The 19003-nt window shown below is 31.0% G+C and overlaps 1 protein-coding gene across 1 annotated transcript in view; it reads left to right on the top strand.

Moving 5' to 3' along the window:
• Hel89B (histone acetyltransferase 1) overlaps positions 1-19003 on the top strand; it is a 119354-nt gene that overhangs the window by 92621 nt on the left and 7730 nt on the right. The window contains exons 29-39 of the mRNA XM_076468556.1: positions 326-478; positions 5625-5762; positions 6485-6564; positions 6636-6713; positions 8381-8522; positions 12150-12357; positions 12701-12831; positions 14937-15044; positions 15649-15797; positions 17784-17933; positions 18307-18514. Of these exons, the coding sequence (XP_076324671.1) occupies positions 326-478; positions 5625-5762; positions 6485-6564; positions 6636-6713; positions 8381-8522; positions 12150-12357; positions 12701-12831; positions 14937-15044; positions 15649-15797; positions 17784-17933; positions 18307-18514 (1545 nt within the window). The remainder of the gene's footprint in view (positions 1-325; positions 479-5624; positions 5763-6484; positions 6565-6635; positions 6714-8380; positions 8523-12149; positions 12358-12700; positions 12832-14936; positions 15045-15648; positions 15798-17783; positions 17934-18306; positions 18515-19003) is intronic.

Genomic DNA, 19003 nt, shown 5'->3' with positions numbered 1-19003 from the left:
ACCCAAACGAGCCGTTTTTGCATATAAATTTCTGAACAAGTGGGTTTCTCGACATCACTGATTACAGTTCTACACGTTTTATTTATTGTCTGTCAGTATTTTGAATTGACTGTTACCTACTGTTTCATATGAAATGTAATGTTCAATGTGTATTTGCTATAACATTTTTAAAGTAGTACCTTATTTAAGATTGTCAGTTTTACTGAACATGTCATCAGTCACAAACTGAACCCAAAACACAACATTTAACTAGCTGACTCACTATGGTTATTTGAAGTAATAGAATAGTTAATAATAGTGGTACTAATATTAATTTGTATTGCAGGGTGAGCTTAAGGATAATTCAAAGCTCTGTCCAGAACTTAACAGAAGGAAAGCACAAGAACGGCAATTTTTAGACCAACTCTTTGATCCAAAGAAGATTGAAAATTACAAGGTTTCTATACCCATCAAAGCAGAACTAAGATCTTATCAACAGGTTTGTTGAAAATATATATTTTTTTTTAATTTAAGTAATAACATTGAAGCAATATTTTATTGCACTCTAGTGTAATTTAGCTCGTCAATTTTAACATGATTATGAAGAAACTCAATAAAATGTATATTAAAAACTGTAGATATTAAAATAAAATGTTTACCAATGCCCATAGGCAACAGTTATCAATTTCATTTATTACCCTAACAACATGGGATGAACTAAATCCTTCAAAAACCTTCATCAGTTATAGCTGAAGAAAGAAGTTTTAGAATCAGGTATGCAGGTGGTTGCCCTTGAGCTTCTTTTCCTATTTACAAAAACATTTTTGACCTAGATATTAAAATTCACCATATGACAGAAAACTGTTTACCAATTCAAATCTTTGTACAAAGAAAACAGACTTGCTTAAATCATGGTGAATTGAGATGGCTTCCCATAGTATTTTCAATAATGTTAACCACCAAGCTCATTTTGTTAATTTATGGCTTAGTCTATCTGTTTAAAGAGTTTTTTGTATGCAGAATATTCTTATTTCACCTCCTTTCAAGAACCTTAAATGACCTATGTTAAGACTTTTGGTTTGTTTTGAATTTCTCACAAAGCTACACAAGGGCTATCTGTGCTAGCCGTTCCTAATTTACCAGTGTAAGACTAGAGGAAAGGCAGCTTGTCATCACCACCCACTTCTAACTCTTGGGTTATTCTTTTACGAACAAATAGTGGGATTGACCATCACATTATAATGTCCACACAGCTGAAAGGGCAAGCACGTTTTGGTGTGAAAGAGATTTGAACCTGCGACCCTTAGGTTATGAGGCAAGCGCCTTAACCACCTGGCCATGCTAGGCCTATGTTAAGACTTCAAGAGTATAATTACTTGAACGTAATTTGTTATTGGTCATGAAATTTGAATGCTCTTATTTTTTATAGAAAATAATTGATATGCAACAATAAAATAATTAGTAGTAGCTGTTAGGAACCATGCACAGCCTAGTGGTTAATTTGTTTGTACTGCAATTCTCATGATAAAGGTTTGTGTTCTGTTGCTGAAAAATTGAGATTTGCATTTTTGGGTCATTGGTGCATTATGCTTCTTTAAAGTTATGTAATTGTTAATCCAATATACTGAGGATTGCATATAGAATATTGCAGTTCATATAACTTTTATAAATTGTTTTCAAAGACAAATTACCAGCCATCTGTCAAACAGATTTTCAAATAGATGTTACTTCTGTCGACTTTCACCCTTTAGATACAGGTAGGTAAAAAAATTGCACGTCATGAACCTTTTTATACTTACATTCAAAATGTAATTAAACTACTGTGTTATTAACATATGTTGATAGTTAGTATCAAAATGTGTAGTAAATGAAATTTTAATATTGTATGTGTTTCAGTTTTTTAATTTTGAAAAGATATATTTAAATTCTCAGTCTCCATTTCTCTGTATCACTTGTTTTCTTCAAATTGCATAATTTATTGATCCTTTTCACTCCTATTTGAGCATCTGAGTTTTAATACAGATTACAAATGTACAGTGTAGATAATGGTAAGACATAATCTAATTTCATATCCTGCAGTCACCTGGATTTAAAGACACAGGAATCATAAAGTAAAACTTTCATGTCACATCTTCCTGTCACATACCGTGTTTCAGAAAGTCATTAACTCTCTCTGACATTGTTTATAACAAATAGAAGATTATAATTTATTTAAATACATAATAGACTAGCTCATTCTAGGAACAGCTTTGGAATTATTTAAGTTACATATTCAATTTTTCTTTGAATTCTCCTAGACCAAGTAAATCACATGTATAACTCAATTAGAGAGCTAGTTAAATTATACTAGTTGAATAACATTGTCTTTTTTTATGCATGTTATTATTTTGTTTTTAAATGAATACTTGAAATGCATAAAAATTTAGTAATATACTAATGATAATCTTACTAAAAATTAGTTTTGACTTGCACCAAGAGTTTGATGCAAAAAAGTATAAGACTCATCCAGAACTTGTTAGATTAGATAAATGAAAAAGTTAGATAAATTTTTCAGAAAGGTGTGCATATGCATTACGTAATTCATTACTTTGTTTTACCATCACTTGAGCTATATGTTTGCTGGGTATTTATAGGTTCATTATACAAGTTTAGTAGTTACGCAGTTCAACGAGCAATCAAACAGAATCTGAAATTGTTTAGGATAAATAATTGTAATTTTCTCTTACAATCTGCAGTTGTTATAGGAATAAAAAAAAAAACATCTTTTTTTATGCCAGTTAGTACATTGGTCAAATGGGCTGAACTGCAGTGTCAAGGAGAAGAAAATAAGATGACAAAATATTTTTTCAGTTTAAGCACGCATTGGATAATTCTTTAGTAAAAAATACTTAAGTAAAAACATCTGTTCTTTTGTGTAGAAAAGCTTGTAATGTTTAGAAAAGGCTTACCAAATTTTGTAAAGATACACGTACTAAATTAAAAACTATTGTATGAACAGTAACATGATGATTACAGAGTTGGTCAAAATGATCAAGCTTAAATTGAGAGAATTTAGTATTCTTAAAAGGGTTAGTCAGATTTTAAGATACTTTAATATCCAATATGATAGTAAAAAAGCCACTAACACACCAATAATAACATTAACCTTCTCACTACAAGTATTCTTTACTGTACATGATACAAGGTTTTAGTTCTTACGTTAAAAATTGAACTTTTTATTTATGTATAACCTTCAGTTTTGTTTGGTTACAGAGCTATTAAGTTAGAAATCAAACTCCTCCTGTCATATTATCAGTGTATGTATTGCAACAGTACATCATAGCTTACATAAGATTCTTGCAAAGAAAGCTTGGACATAAGTGTCTTTATTATTTATTATTATTAACAGCTAGAGACACAATTGAAAGAAATTAACTTGGCATTTAATTTATGAAAGCTTGGACATAAGTGTCTTTATTATTTATTATTATTAACAGCTAGAAACACAATTGAAAGAAATTAACTTGGCATTTAATTTATTGTTGCCTAACTTGTTAAAACTTTTGTAAAAGAAACACAAATAACACCTAGAAAATATATTTTATTTTTTATAGAAAATAATTGATATGCAACAGTAAAATAATTAGTAGTAGCTGTTAGGAACCATGCACAGCCTAGTGGTTAATTTGTTTGTACTGCAATTCTCATGATAAAGGTTTGTGTTCTGTTGCTGAAAAATTGAGATTTGCATTTTTGGGTCATTGGTGCATTAAAAGAGTGAAGGTCAAATCCTACCTATTAAATTCAACTAGACTAAGAGTTGACAGACGATTCTGTTCATCAGCTGTCTTCTTTCTTGTCCGTCAGTGACTAGTGTAGATAGTTCCTTGAAGCTTAATGCAAGTATTTGAAATAAATAGGTAAGTTAATGTGATTGAATGTTGGTTGTTGTTATAGTTCTAAAATACTTAACTCTTTTGCAACAGGTCAAGGTTCAAAGGTCATGTCATTGCACTTGATAACTTGCATTCAAAATTTTATTGAACTACTATTTTATAAATTTGTCAGTAAGTTTGGAACTAAACTGTAGATTATAATGCAAACTTTAATATTATATATACATCTTAATATAAAAGTAAATATTAAAATAACACATTTAAATATAGATTTTAGTGAATCACGTGGAATGTTGAATGCAGCACTGTTTAAAATTAGATGTTTGTGATATCAAAATATTAAGTCTATAATTTTGTACAAATTAGGAACCCATATTACTAATATTGGCAAGCTAGAATATAAAATAAGAACCTCATATCTTTTTATTTTGCTGAGATATGGCTTGTGTATTGAATCAAACACGGTGGCCTCATTCAACTCTTTTCATGTTTCTAAACAGTCCCCTGTATACTTTTTACTATTGTATATGACATGTGAATAACCAATCAACAGCTTATAATGTCCCCAGAGTGATTTGCTCAGCCATTTTAATTTTTGAAAAAGCTACCATGTTCTTTCAATCCAAGTTTCTATGGAGGTAGGTTGTGTCTTTAGTTTGCTTGAAATTTCATATTTTTTTAAAAACTAAAGTCTTAGTTACTAAATTTAAATTATAGTGGAATTCTGTATTATCAGTATAGTTATTTATAATATTTTTGATTATTCAACTGTATATATAAAACCTAAAAATAATTCTGTTTGATATGCTCCATATGTGAAATTTTAAAAGGCTTATAATATTTTAAATGTGACTGTATATTACAACATACTAGTCCACTAAAACAAAGTCAAGACAGAGAATACTAAAGGTCAATCTTATATTACTGTAATGTTAGGTAGGCATGCCTGGAAGATCAGAATAATAAATATATACAAGGTGCGATAAAAAGTTTTAAGACTTCCCTTTTATTCTGAAGAATAATGTATGTACATCAGTATTATATGCTATACCCTTCAAAGTAATCTCCCCAAGCTTGATACACACTTGTTCCAATGTTCCTGCAATTTTCGGAAGCAATGTTGGAAGTCTTCAATTGTTATGCAACTAGGTTCTGCTTTCATGTTATTATGGATGTTGGAATGTCATCAAATCTTTCCTTTCGACTTAATTTTGATTTTTGGGAACAGAAAAAAATTACACTGGGTAAGATTGGGAGAATATGGGGGATATGGTATCACAAGTAAAAACATACTTATACCAGAAATTCCTTGATAGATACAGCAGTGTGTGAAGGCGTGTTGTCATGATGAAGACCATGTAGAGTTTTTCAGTTAAAATCGCCTGACATGTTCTAAAGAAAATGTCCAGTTCGTCAGCAATTTCTCGGAGAGTTAATTTTTGATTCCTTCAAATTTTTTCTTTCATCTTAACAATCATTTCATCAGTGAACAATGTTGACAGTTGCCCAGAATGTGGGTCATCTTTGACCGATTCCTGGGCATGTTGAGGGCTGCATTTTATGTGGTTAGTATTGAGATTTTTTAATGTATACATTGTTGACAAATAGCTTTTTTAATGAGAACAGTCTGTTGTTGAAATGGGTAAATGTGATGACTATGTTAAGTTTTGAAACCAACTTTTAAGTAGCAGGTTTTTCAAGTGTAAAAACTAGTTGACAGTGAATTATTTCCTGCTAATCATGCATATACTTTGTGTTTGGTTTTCCCAGGAGGGTGTTAACTGGCTGGCTTTTTTGAACAAATATAAATTGCATGGAATTCTATGTGATGATATGGGGCTAGGGAAGACTCTACAGTCCTTGTGCATTGTAGGAGATGATCACTACAACAGAGACCAACAGTACAAGGTATGGATAACAACACATCTACTGAAAGCATGAGGCAGTGGTGAGTGGTTAAGTGAATATTTATAGAGGGTGTGGCTTATTCATTTTTAACTGCATTAAAGATAAACATTCAACAATTTGAAGAAATTTTAAAGGTAGTCCTTGTTATCAAAATAGTGGAATTTTCCTCCATATGATCTATGTGTATGTGTGGGTTAGTTTTTTATGTTTAGCTTTTGGTATGTTTTCTGGTGCAAGTTTTGTACAATTTATAGTTTTCTTTCTGCCTAAAGGCAAAAATTTTAACATGCTAATACTAAATTAAATCTTTTGGAAATGAAATTCTGTCATTTACTGTTTTGTTGTCATAATAATGTTAAGATGCTCTTATTTCAGCAGTAATTTACTTCATTGCCTGGTTTATATATTTTAAATATTCATATGGAGAATTTTCCAACTTGTTTGACTATTGAAATGAATCAATAAGTCCACTGGGTCACAAAAAATAAAGAATAGCTCATTAATCATTGACATTAAGATTATGTATTTTTCTATGACTTAAGAATAGTGTGCAACTTTTTGCATAAACATCATAACTGAACAATGTGCTTTAACAGATTTAATGATTTAGTTGTAGAGTTCAGATTACTGATCATTAACAGTGGAAAGGGACTTTTATGTAATATTGGAATGGAAAGTGCTACAAGTTTTGTCTTGTATTTGATATTTGTTGGTATGTTTAGGAAAAGAAAAGCCCTGATAGTAAGCCACTGCCATCTCTGGTAGTATGCCCTCCAACATTAACAGGGAAAGGGACTTTTATGTAATATTGGAATGGAAAGTGCTACAAGTTTTGTCTTGTATTTGATATTTGTTGGTATGTTTAGAAGATAGTAAGCCACTGCCATCTTTGTATCATCCACACTATCTTAATCCACTACATTATACAGGCCCCCCTGCTGAGAGAACTAGGTAAGCTAATAGGTCTTGGTACAAATTGAATGCATTTATAAATGTGTTTATGACACATGTCATTAATACTATTAGCATTTTGCATTATAATCACAGGTGTTGACACATTTATGTTATATTTTGTAAAATAATAGTTAAGTTACAGTCTGTATATTTTTGTAATTAATAATCATTGAATGTTTTTGATTTCATATTCCTGATAATGTGTGAAATGTAATAAATTCCTTTTTTGTAGAATGTATTTTTAACTTGTGTGTGGGTATAAAAGGAAAAGGAAAATAATATGAACAGACAACAAAAATTAAAGAGGCTGATATTAATGTATTTTTGTTTGCCATAAGTATTTCTGTGTTTTTTCTTGCTTTCAAGGAATTAGAGTAATCCTTTTTCATTTAAGAATTTATTAAGATGACTGAATAAAAACAAACAAACTAGTAATCTTGATGTAACATCATATTAATGTTAAAATCCTGTGACTGTTGTCAAAGTTAATTTGAAGTGTTAGATAAAATAATGTTAAATCTTTAGTTCACTTTGTTCATTAATATTTACACTTTATAATATAATTTTTTACTTCAGGACACAACCAACGACACTGAATAGATACATTTCCTTAATTGGGGTTTATAAGAAAAGATACTTAAAATTTAAAATTTATTCTTATTTACAAAATTAAATTGAAAACTGTAAACTTTTCACATTTTTTTGTTTAATTCTTTCATATCACTCCTTTTTGTTGTTGTTTTTTTCCTTTTCATACTAATTTTTCAGTAAAAAAGAATTAGCTGCTCAATAATAAAGTTCATTATTCTTTTGAAGTTTATCAATTAGTAGACAGGTGATTCACCTAGAAAAGTCTTGTCTATTATGGTTTAAGCCAGTATCTTATAGAAGATATGTAGGTGATGTCTTTATTATTTTCAAACAAGCCAAGTGTGTTGAGAGATTTTTTAAGCTATCTTAAAAGAAGACATACTAATACTAATGTTACTGTTAAACATAACTACCAACTTCTATTCTTAGACTAATTTATTCATAATAAAAATGGTAAATTTGAATATTAAATAAAGTATCTTTCCAAGAAAAATTATAAATCAAGTAACTCAATGCTATTTAAGTAATATGTCTCTATACTACCTAATTGAAATGTAACATATTTACTTACCATATACTGGGAAACACTATACATGCTTACAAAATCTCTCATGTTAGATTATACTGATTCAACCATTAGGTGGATAAAAAGTTCATTTCCAAGACCATGTTAATTTAAGATCTATATTGTATTCAGATATTGAAAAAATACATGCATTGTAAAAATGTAACAAACCTATAAGTAAAGTACAATTTAGAAATATTGCTAGAGCCAACAGTGAACAATAATTGTAATTAATAAACTCAAATTGAAGTTGAATAAACAGAATAGGGCAATTCATTTAGAACCGAATGTTTGAGAGCTAGAGATATGTTAATTTGTAGCTGCTAGATAGATGTAGAAATGTTGATGTAATTTTGAAGTGAATTTAAGAAACATTATACCAATGGAAGTTAAGGAATGTGTTTATATGTGTTAAATGACCAGAACTATGAGAAACTATTCATAAATAATATACTGTATCTTTAAGGGTTAACTTTCATATGTAATATTTTGTTGATTCTTCCTTCAGATTAAGAAGCAAAGCAAAACGACACAATCTTATTATAGCATCATATGACATTGTACGTAATGACATCGATTTCTTTGGGTCTATCAAATGGAATTACTGTATTTTGGATGAAGGTCACATCATTAAAAATGGAAAGACTAAGGTATTTATTTTGTATGATTGAAATTTAGAATTTTGTAAAATTCTTTATCATTGTGTTTTTAATCTGAGACTTCTTAATACAAGCTTCAAATGGAAAATGGATGTATAAGGTGGCTTTAGATTGTTTTGCTCAGTTAAGATGTTATTATTACTATTATTGTTCTTTATTAAAATTCATTCATTTATGGGTTGGTTTTGCTCACTTCAGTGAATTGTTACCTTCTTAAATTTGATTTATCAGCTCTTGTACAGTACTAAATATAGTTTTGAACAAATTTATTTACATACACTGATGAAAAGGCCTGGCATGACTAGGTGGTTAAGGTGCTCAACTAGTAATCTGAGGGTTGCAGGTTCAAATCCTCATACCAAGCAAGATCACACTTTTAGCCATGGGGGTGTTATGTGATAGTCAATCTCACTATTCATTAATTAAAGAGTAGCCCAAGAGTTGGGGGGGGGGGTAATGACTAGCTGCATTCCCTCTTGTCTTACACTGTTAAATTAGGATTGGCTAGTGCAGATAGCCCTTGTGTAGCTTTGCATGAAATTCAAAAACAAACAAACAATCATCATTCAATAATAAATACTGGTTACGGTATATTACAGAATATTTCATTATTTTTTCTTATTTTTAACAAAGTTTCACTCCTGGCATTTCAATAAATTGTTTACTAAAACAATAATTTTACTGATTTATAAAAAAATGTAAATTATTACTTTGGTGCTAGAAGGATTTCTTGTTTTTTTACTCTCTTCATTTTGTTAAAATCTGAAAGAATGCATTTTATATTAGTAATTGATTAGTACTCTTTTTTTCTTTTTTTTTATAATTAAATCAGCTACTAAATATTAACTTCTATACAAGGTTGGTGGAATATGCCAAGCTTGAAACTAGCACAAATTCTATACTATAACTTTTGATATGATACAAGTATCCTCACAAAATTTAGTTTGTGTTTGTTTGTTTTCCTTTTAGCAAAGCCACAAAGGCTATCTGCTCAGCCCACCGAGGGGAATCGAACCCCTGATTTTAGCGTTGTAAATCGGGAGACATACCGCTGTACTAGCGGGGGGCACAAAATTTAGTAAGCTTTCAGTAAATGTTGCAAGTTTTTTAACACAAGAAGGATGAGATTTTGCCAACGAAGTATTTTTACTGTGTGAATATGTGGATTAGGTGTTGACTGCTCTGCGTGAAAAGGGATTTTCATGTTAAGATTAAATACGAGGTCTGTTAAAAAAATACGCGGACTGTTTGATTTGCGCAGCTCCAGTTGGTTCCAGGGGAATCCGCTTGGTGTCGCTAGGTTTGCACAGATCAGCTGATTACGATGCCATTTCCCGATTGCAGATATCTTCATTTGTGTATTAGCTACGCGGGTTTAAGTGAAGTGCGATTTTTTCGTTTGGCAGATTTCAGAACAAATGGCCTGAAGGAGCAACGACTTGCTGTGAAATTTTGTGTTAAACTTGGAAACTCTGCGACTGAAACTTTTGCTATGCTTAACACGGCTTACGGTGATGTTGCTATGAAGCGTACGGCATGTTTCAAGTGGCATGAACGTTTTAAGGATGGTCGACAGTCCATTGAAGATGATGAGCGTCCTGGACGTCCTTCTACGTCAACTGACGACCCACACGTCGACAAAATCAACACCCTGGCGCGGGCAAATCGACGTCTGACTGTCAGGGAGCTTGCTGAAGAGTGTGGGATATCAGTTGGATCTTGTTACGAGATTTTGACCGAAAAATTGAAGATGCACCGCGTTGCTACGAAATTTGTGCCTCAGAACTCGTGAGTTTTTGGCCAAACACTCGATCACTGTTCGTCCCCATCCCCCCTACACACCTGACCTTGCTCCTTGCGATTTTTCTTGTTCCCCAAACTCAAAAGACCCTTGAAAGGAAGAAGATTTGAGACGATTCCCGAGATTAAGGCAAATGCGATGAAAGAGATGGAGGACATTACAAAAGAAGCGTACCAGGACTGTTTCAACAAGTGGAAACACCGTTGGGATAAGTGTGTGCGTTGGGGAGGAGAGTACTTTGAAGGGGTCCCAGACCTGTAACTTCTAAATAAAGTACATTTTGTTTTATGACGTCAGTCCGCTTATTTTTTGAACAGCCCTCATATAGTTAATTAAAAATTTCTAAATTTCATTTGTATAATTTCTAAATCCATTAAGCAAAGATCAAACTTTTTTTTTCAATTAGGCTGTATATTTTACCTGTTATTTTCTGTAACTCTATATGGTTTCAATTTATTTGACTGACTCGACAACTACCATAAAAAAATCAGTTTTTTTTCTTTCTTTCTAGAATGACTACAAATTGTTACAGGAAGTTACAACTATTTGCCTTAAATAGCTTAAAGCTTGTAACAGTTTACATCTATTTATACTCAATTTAATTGTTTTGTTGCTCTTTGAATCATGTCTAACTCAGCAGATATGTATAACACAAGTTATCATACTGAATGGTGTAATGCAGTATCTACTCTTGTATGTATCTCATTTTACATTTTAGGTACTTTTATTGCAATAAATAAGATACACAGGGAAAACAGGAAATACAGTACTTACCTTCAAGTTTTATTTTTTTGCTATCAGTTGCTGATGAAATGTAAGCCTACATTTTTCTGGTAATGAGGGTACTAATTCATTAAATAACTATTAAAAAAATGCATCTAAGAACATAGAATAATAACATGCACAAAGCAAACTGTCCTATAACTACTATAATTTAACTGCTTTTCTAACTAAGGCATAAGAGCTTTAAAATAATTTTCTTGGATAGTCAATCTGGACACTGTTAGAGAAACTTTCAAACAAAACATTATATAGACGATATCCTCTACTGAAAATATTGTACCATTATACATCCTTTGATACATAAAACTTTGTCTTTCTGTTGGTGGTAACTGATATAATAGAAAATTATTGGCAATTTGTGAAAGAGAAGATGTGACGGATGGGCGTGGCAAGTGGGTCTGACTTTCTAGTTTGTCTCTTTAAATAAAGAAGACTGAAGGCTATAAAAATTAGACTTTGCCTTAGTAATATCTATATTATAGTGAGTAATTTACATGAAACTGTGTACTTTGATGGTAAATAAATTAAGAGAATGAGCAAAACCTAGAGAACAGATGTTACAATTCTCACACAGGATAAAATTGGGGATTTACCTAACTATTTTCTTTTAATATTAAAAAATTAAAACATATATTAACATACTTATTTACCACATTTACTTGTCAAGTTGAATTGCATAAGTTGATGATAATTTAGTTCAATTAAATTTTTAACATAACTAAAAAAGTCATGACATACACATTAACATATCTGTAGCAAGATAGTTAAGTGATAGTTTTTCTCTTCTGTAAGCTTTCCAGTAAATGTGTCTACAGTTAGGTGAATGTTAAAAGGTGCACGTCTTTCCTGATATTGCAATACAAAAATAGCAAGTAAAGTTAATCTTTGTATTATATAATTAGTTGTATATGTATACCATGTATAAACTTGCAAGAACTTTGTGTGTGCAATAATGAAAATGGGTGTAAAATGAATGATAATGATTGGCTTTGAATAATAACTGCTACATTTTTATTTTATATTCTGTTTTCCAGCTTGCCAAAGCCATTAAACAACTTACAGCAAACCACAGATTAATCCTTACTGGAACACCTATCCAAAACAATGTTCTGGAACTATGGTCTTTGTTTGATTTTCTCATGCCAGGATTTCTTGGAACTGAAAAACAATTTACAGCCCGTTACAGCAAACCAATATTACAGAGCAGAGATGCAAAATCTTCATCAAAGGAGCAGGAAGCTGGTTTGTTAATGTTTTATGTAATTGCATGTATGTCTGGAATCGGATACTGCTAGCTCTTGCATACACATTTTCTGCGTATTTTAAATAGGTAACCAGTCTAATAGTTTCATTTGGAGTTTGAAGTCCTTTTATAATATACATTATACAGTATCTTGACTTTTTATTGTGTAATTTTTTAGTTCTACCCAATTCTCTAATATTTGAAGAAACCTGAAATTATAATAATAATAATTTCCTCTTGCGTATGTGAGTAAGTAGGTCCAGACAGAACAATTAATGTTGTATATCTGTACATTCACAGGAGTTAGTTAAATGAAACTTTTAATATTATATGTATCTGTAGGTGTTCTAGCTATGGAGTCTCTACACAGACAAGTCTTGCCATTCTTGCTGAGAAGAATGAAGGAAGATGTTCTGAAAGACCTTCCACCAAAGATCATACAGGATTACTACTGTGACCTCAGTCCACTTCAGGTAGACCTTCTCATCAAATGGGAATTTTCACTTGGATATTTCTTCTCCAGCCTTTATCATCTTTATGTCCAATAAATTACGAGAAACATATAATACGAAACAAGTTGTTGAAACGTTGTCAGCAGCCACTAAACACTAGGCAGATAGTTTAAAAGTGAAAGAACAATACAGATTCCTTTTTTTAATTTATAAAGACAAGACAATTGTGAACCAGTACATATACGTTTTTCATTAGCAAGTACTTTCTGTAACAAACAAAGCTGAAATTAACTTGCCTAAAAATAAATATTATATGCTTTTTAGAAGTTTTATGCATATTTATTAAAGTCTATAAGAATATTAACCAGACACTCATAAAAAGTAATATATCACTGTAAGTATAAAGGGTTAATTGTACTTCATTTGAATGATTTGCATAAGCTCTTGTTACCACAGAGTCAAACTATGGCACCATGGGTGATGTGTTTAACACGTATATACGTCGTTGTGAAATTTCTGACTGTTCAAAAATGAAATGCTATTTACACGTAGACTTGTGGCTTGAAGAATATATATATTAGCAATAAAAAAAGAAAATTCTGAAGGTAAATATTCATAATGTATGCAGTTCAAAGACAGCATTTCAAAGAAAAAAAACTCTGCAGTGTTCATGAAGTAGAAAGTTCACACAGAACTATTTTAAGACAAAAACAAGCTAAGATGTCTCCTTGCTCATACCCAGTTTGTTGCAATGACCTCATTAACAAAATGAAAGTTATGATCATAAAAGAATTTTTCAGTCCAAAAATGTAATTTCAATACTGGACATACCTCCTGGTACCATTAAATAGATAATAAACAAAGTTTTGAATTTTGTAAAAGGCTTGCACACATCCATAAAAATGATTAGTGAAGAAATTGGAACTTTGAAGTTCCACTCCAACTAATTTTGATTCAACTTCTCTATATTTGTGTGCTTTTGTCCTTCTTAAACTGTGTTCTTATAAACTACTTTCCACAAAGTATGATATGCATGAATATTGAGGTGTTAGGCAATATTTGCATAATCATTAGATTCAATTTAAGTAAAGTGGGAGGAAGCACTTTCAAGGGTAAAGTGTGGAATGTTATTCTTTTTAAAATGTAATTGGCCTCAGTATATTTCAGTTTATAACCTTGTACCAATTAATTACTCCACAAAAACTCCACTATGTTTTTTTATTAATTTTTTCTGTGCCAAATTGGAGGCAATAAATTCATAAAATATTTTTATTAAATGTAAGTTTGAAGTTGGAAAATATGGGTACTTGGTGTGTATGTCTATGGATATTTTAATTCACTGTAATAAGTTTGCTTAAACTAGTCTTCACAAAAGTCAAGTTCAAATTCCTCCCAAACTGAGATGGTACATGGGATTGGTTCAGTTACAACAAGCAGACATTTTGAGGAGGACTAAACAACATAAATTATACTTACAATTTTATCAAATGTGGGTGTAATGTAAAAAAACATTATAACATTGCACAGCATCAAGATAATAAAATTGAATAGTAGTAAGCAAAATATCTCAAAAGTGAAGGTAGGTTTCTCTGTATATGCATCTATCTTTACAAACACAAGAAATATTTTAGTCAGAATTGCCAAGAAAGTCATCACAAACATGTAGGTTGCAGCAAACCACCTGCATTTCCTGTTACATATAAAACTTTTTAGACATATTTTGTCAATTCTTACAAATTATAAAGTGAAAGATTGTTAATGTCACTAAATAAATTCCTTTAAGTAAAGTTTATTGGACTTTCAATAATATTTTCCAGTTGCCTGTAGCTCCCATTGGTATTATGAAATATCTTATATGTGACATTGATTGACTCATCTTTGTTTCATGAAGTGAAATACAAAAGAAAAGCTAAATCATTAGAATGTAATCAAATTTGGTAGGCAACACTGTTTTGGTAAAAGATAGTTGTTTTTGTTATTCAGCTCTTACGTTGTCATTGCTTTATGATTCCCATTTTTTTTGCAAGTACTTTCATAAACTATAATTTTACAGTTTTAATGTTTAAACTTCAAGTGCATTATGGTAAGTGCTGTATCTGAGCATTAAAATAAAATTTTCTCTTAAGGTTCAGTTGTATGAAGACTTTGCCCGCACTCGCGCCAAGCAGAATCTGGATGACACTCTGAATGATGAAGAGACCCTGAGTGTCCAAGGAACAACACACATCTTTCAGGTGAAAAAAATCAGGAACTTTAATTTTTGTTTATGTATTTCCTAATTTGATACACAGAAATGTTAGCTTGTTTGTGCATTGTGTTTTACTTTTTTTTTCTAATTTGCATTACCATCAGTTTTTTTTCCCTGAAATGTTTTATTTTTATGGGGGTAGGGTAAATTATAAGTTGTAAAAAAACACAATCAGCAGACTATAAACACTTAAGTCTTTTTCTGCAACCACGAACCTTTATTTTTAATCATACAATAGTGATATTTATTAACTGGGAATGCTTATAAAGTAAGACAGTTTTTCTCAAAGTGTGGTACACACCCTCCAGATGGCACAAGTTATTTCTTGAGGCATGAGAAATGAAGTGGAATCAATAATGCAAAATTAAATATTTTATTATTTTTTTTTATAAATTAAAATAAGTAATTCTGTCACTCATTGAGAAAGAGAGTGGGAACAAAACACCACATTTATTTTATTAAAGGGAGGGCAGGGGTGATAAAAGTTTGAGAAACACTGAGTTAAAGAATTAAATGAGAAAAATGTACACGTTGATTTACCACTGTATGGTATAGTGAAATAAAATTGGGCTACGTACACCATTCTATAGGCCCTGCAGTATCTTCGGAAAGTGTGTAACCACCCGAAATTGGTCCTGGGAACTCAGCATCCAGAATACGAACGTTTCATCAATCAGTTAAAGAAACAGAATAGTGCTTTGACTGACATCCAGCATGCTGCCAAACTGTGTGCTCTCAGGTAAATCCAGCATTAGATACACCTGTAATGTACTCTCTAAACTATACTTATGAACTACACCTATAATAGATGGCTTGACACAGAAAGTTTTAAAGTTTATTTAAAGCTACTGTCAATGTTTTTATTCTATGTAGGATTTATGTTGGTCTTTATAATGGTATGATCACTGCATTTTATTTTTTCAGTGAAGGTTATTGATACAAGTAACTTTATATGCTAAGGTTTATACAAATTGTTTATATTTGTTGTTATGAAGTACTCTTACTGATCAAGGATTTGAAATACAGGTCCTTAGTTTTTATTTATTCACTTCTGATTATTTCTCTACTTTTTGGTTGACTGATAACTGTCATCAGAGGTTTTTCTGTCGATATAAGATGATAAAAAGGGCTTTGAAATCTAATTCTGTAATTCCATTTTGATTTACATTAACCAATTGATGAGTGAGAATATGAACTTAGTGTCGTTCGTATAACTAGTGGTGAAAGGCATATTGTTGAAACCATAGAAAGCTAATGCATATTTTCTTAAATGGTCATGCCTTTCTCTGATTGGACAGAGTTTTGTACTGTAGCTTTATACGTAGAATAAACTTACAATCCTAAGTTTTCTTTAGCACTGCCTAAATCTTGTCATTGCTTGTTTTCTTAAGAGCTTGTAATCACCATGTAACCATACATTTATTGGACCATTTGTTTATTTCTCTTAGTTTTTCCAAATGACTCTAAATACAAAGTATTTATTTCACTTTTGTAACCCTAAAGTAAGTTTTTAATAACACTAATTTCAGAAACTTATTTCTTATAGCAAACCAGCAAATCCTAAAATACTCAGACTAATGTTTTATATATAGTCGTGTATTGCAAAAATTAGTGTCTTTCTTTTCATAATTTTATTTCAGTTGATCCTCTAGATGTTTATGTTAACAAATAATTAGTTAAACTTCTAGATGTTTATTTTAATAACTGATTACAGTTAAACTTCTAGATGTTTATTTTAATAACTGATTACAGTTAAACTTCTAGATGTTTATATTAACAACTAATTACAATTGAACCTCTTGATGTTTATATTAACAACTAATTACACTTGAATCTATTGATGTTTATATTAACAACTAATTACACTTGAACCACTAAATGTTTATATATGAACAACTAATTACAATTGAACCTCTTGATGTTTATATTAACAACTAATTACACTTGAACCTATTGATGTTTATATTAATGCCTAATTAAACTTGAACCTCTTGATGTTTATATTAACAACTAATTACACTTGAACCCCTACATGTTCATATTAGCAATTAATTACACTTGAACCTCTTGATGTTTATATTAACAACTAATTACACTTGAACCTCTTGATGTTTATATTAACAACTAATTACACTTGAACCTCTTGATGTTTATTTTAACAATTAATTACACTTGAACCTCTTAATGTTTATATTAACAACTAATTACACTTTAATCCCTAGATGTTTATATTGACAACAAATTACACTTTAATCCCTAGATGCTTATATTAACAACAAGTTACACTTGAACCTCTAGATGTTTATATTAACAACTAATTACAACTTAACCTCTTCACATTCTGTTGTTTTTGTGAAGATATATTGAGTTGATTGGCTAAAAACAATATTTAATCTGTCAATGGTATTTAAGGTAATCGCTTAAAAATACTGGTTGTAGTCCACCTTTATTTTGGGGTAAGCTAAAAACTTTAAGTTTGTGATTTTACTATATGTATAACTTGTACAATAAACTTCTTTGAGTATTAGTGATTGTAGTCCAAAATAGTTATGACCATTTCTACTTGGCAAGACCCTACAAGTAGTATGAAATGAGAATGAATAAATGTGATAAATCTGTGTGTTTAGTGTTGTCACTTCCTTAACTTGCCAGATGTGGCAGTTTGAGAGATGTAACTCATAAAGACTTGTTTCCTTTTTACAAAATTTTGTTTCTTAATTTGCAGACAACTGTTGCTTGACTGTGGAATAGGTAACACTCCACTAACAACTTCAGCTGGTCAATCAGGTCCAGAGCCTGTAGTTAATCAACACCGTGCCTTGGTTTTCTGTCAGTTGAAGAGTATGCTAGATATTGTAGAGCAAGATTTGTTCAAGTAAGCCTAGTTTTATTCATGTTTAATATATTGGCAAATTTCATGGTGAGATGATATATTATTCTTTCTAGCTATTAGCAGAATCCCTTATCATTATTGTAATACAGAGTAACTTACCAATTAAACATTTTGATGATTTCACTTTCTAGATATGTGCAAAGCATGCAAGTAGTTGCATATAAAAATGTCTAAATTAAAGGATATAAGTATGTGAAAAATATGATAATTTATAAAATGTGTTTTACTAGCTATACACCAAACAATTTCTGGTTTATAAGTGAATGGTTGTGTTTACATAGTAAACTGAGTTGTGGATATTTGGTTGTAAAGTTAAGAAAAAAACCTGTCATATAATTATGTTCTACCGTCACAGAGTACATATGCCAAATGTGAGCTACCTACGACTGGATGGAAGTATCCCTGCTGGACAACGACATTCTGTGGTACATCAGTTTAATAATGATCCGTCAATTGATGTTTTGCTTTTAACAACTCAAGTAGGAGGATTAGGCCTTAATCTTACTGGAGCTGACACTGTCATCTTTGTTGAACACGACTGGAATCCAATGAAAGATTTGCAGGTCAGGTGTTTAGAAATAATGGTTTACTCATTTTAAATAGAAATTTGTAATTTTAACAAAGAAGTATGGTTTCTGTGGATTGTAGGGTCCAAAGCTAGATCCTTGGTACACCATTAAACACACTGCTTTTGGCAAGGGGTATAGTGCTGCCAGAGTACTGCTCCCACACATAAAATTGGAGTTATCTCCCAATACTTCAAGAACTAAAAGTGTGTGCATAAAAATAAGTTATTCCTAACAAAACTCCTTATGTCAGAGGAGACTGGCTGTTCATGGTCCACTGATAGAGCTTGATCAGACTTCTCAGTATACATACACACTGTCAGTCTCTCTCAGATAACATCAGGCACCTTATGACCTCTGTGACTCAAAAGCAGGTGTGAGTGTGTTGAAATAAGGAAATGTTTGGATTTTGTTTACATGTTGCATGTTTATTAAGACACCAAAAGTTTGTTTGTTTTTTTAGTTATTTGTGTTGACAAGACAAAG

The sequence above is a fragment of the Tachypleus tridentatus genome, chromosome 11 (genome assembly GCF_004210375.1).
Source record: "Tachypleus tridentatus isolate NWPU-2018 chromosome 11, ASM421037v1, whole genome shotgun sequence".
Taxonomy (NCBI): Eukaryota; Metazoa; Arthropoda; class Merostomata; order Xiphosura; family Limulidae; genus Tachypleus; species Tachypleus tridentatus.
Note: the sequence above shows the minus strand (reverse complement) of the source record. Positions and strands in the feature narration are given on the sequence as shown.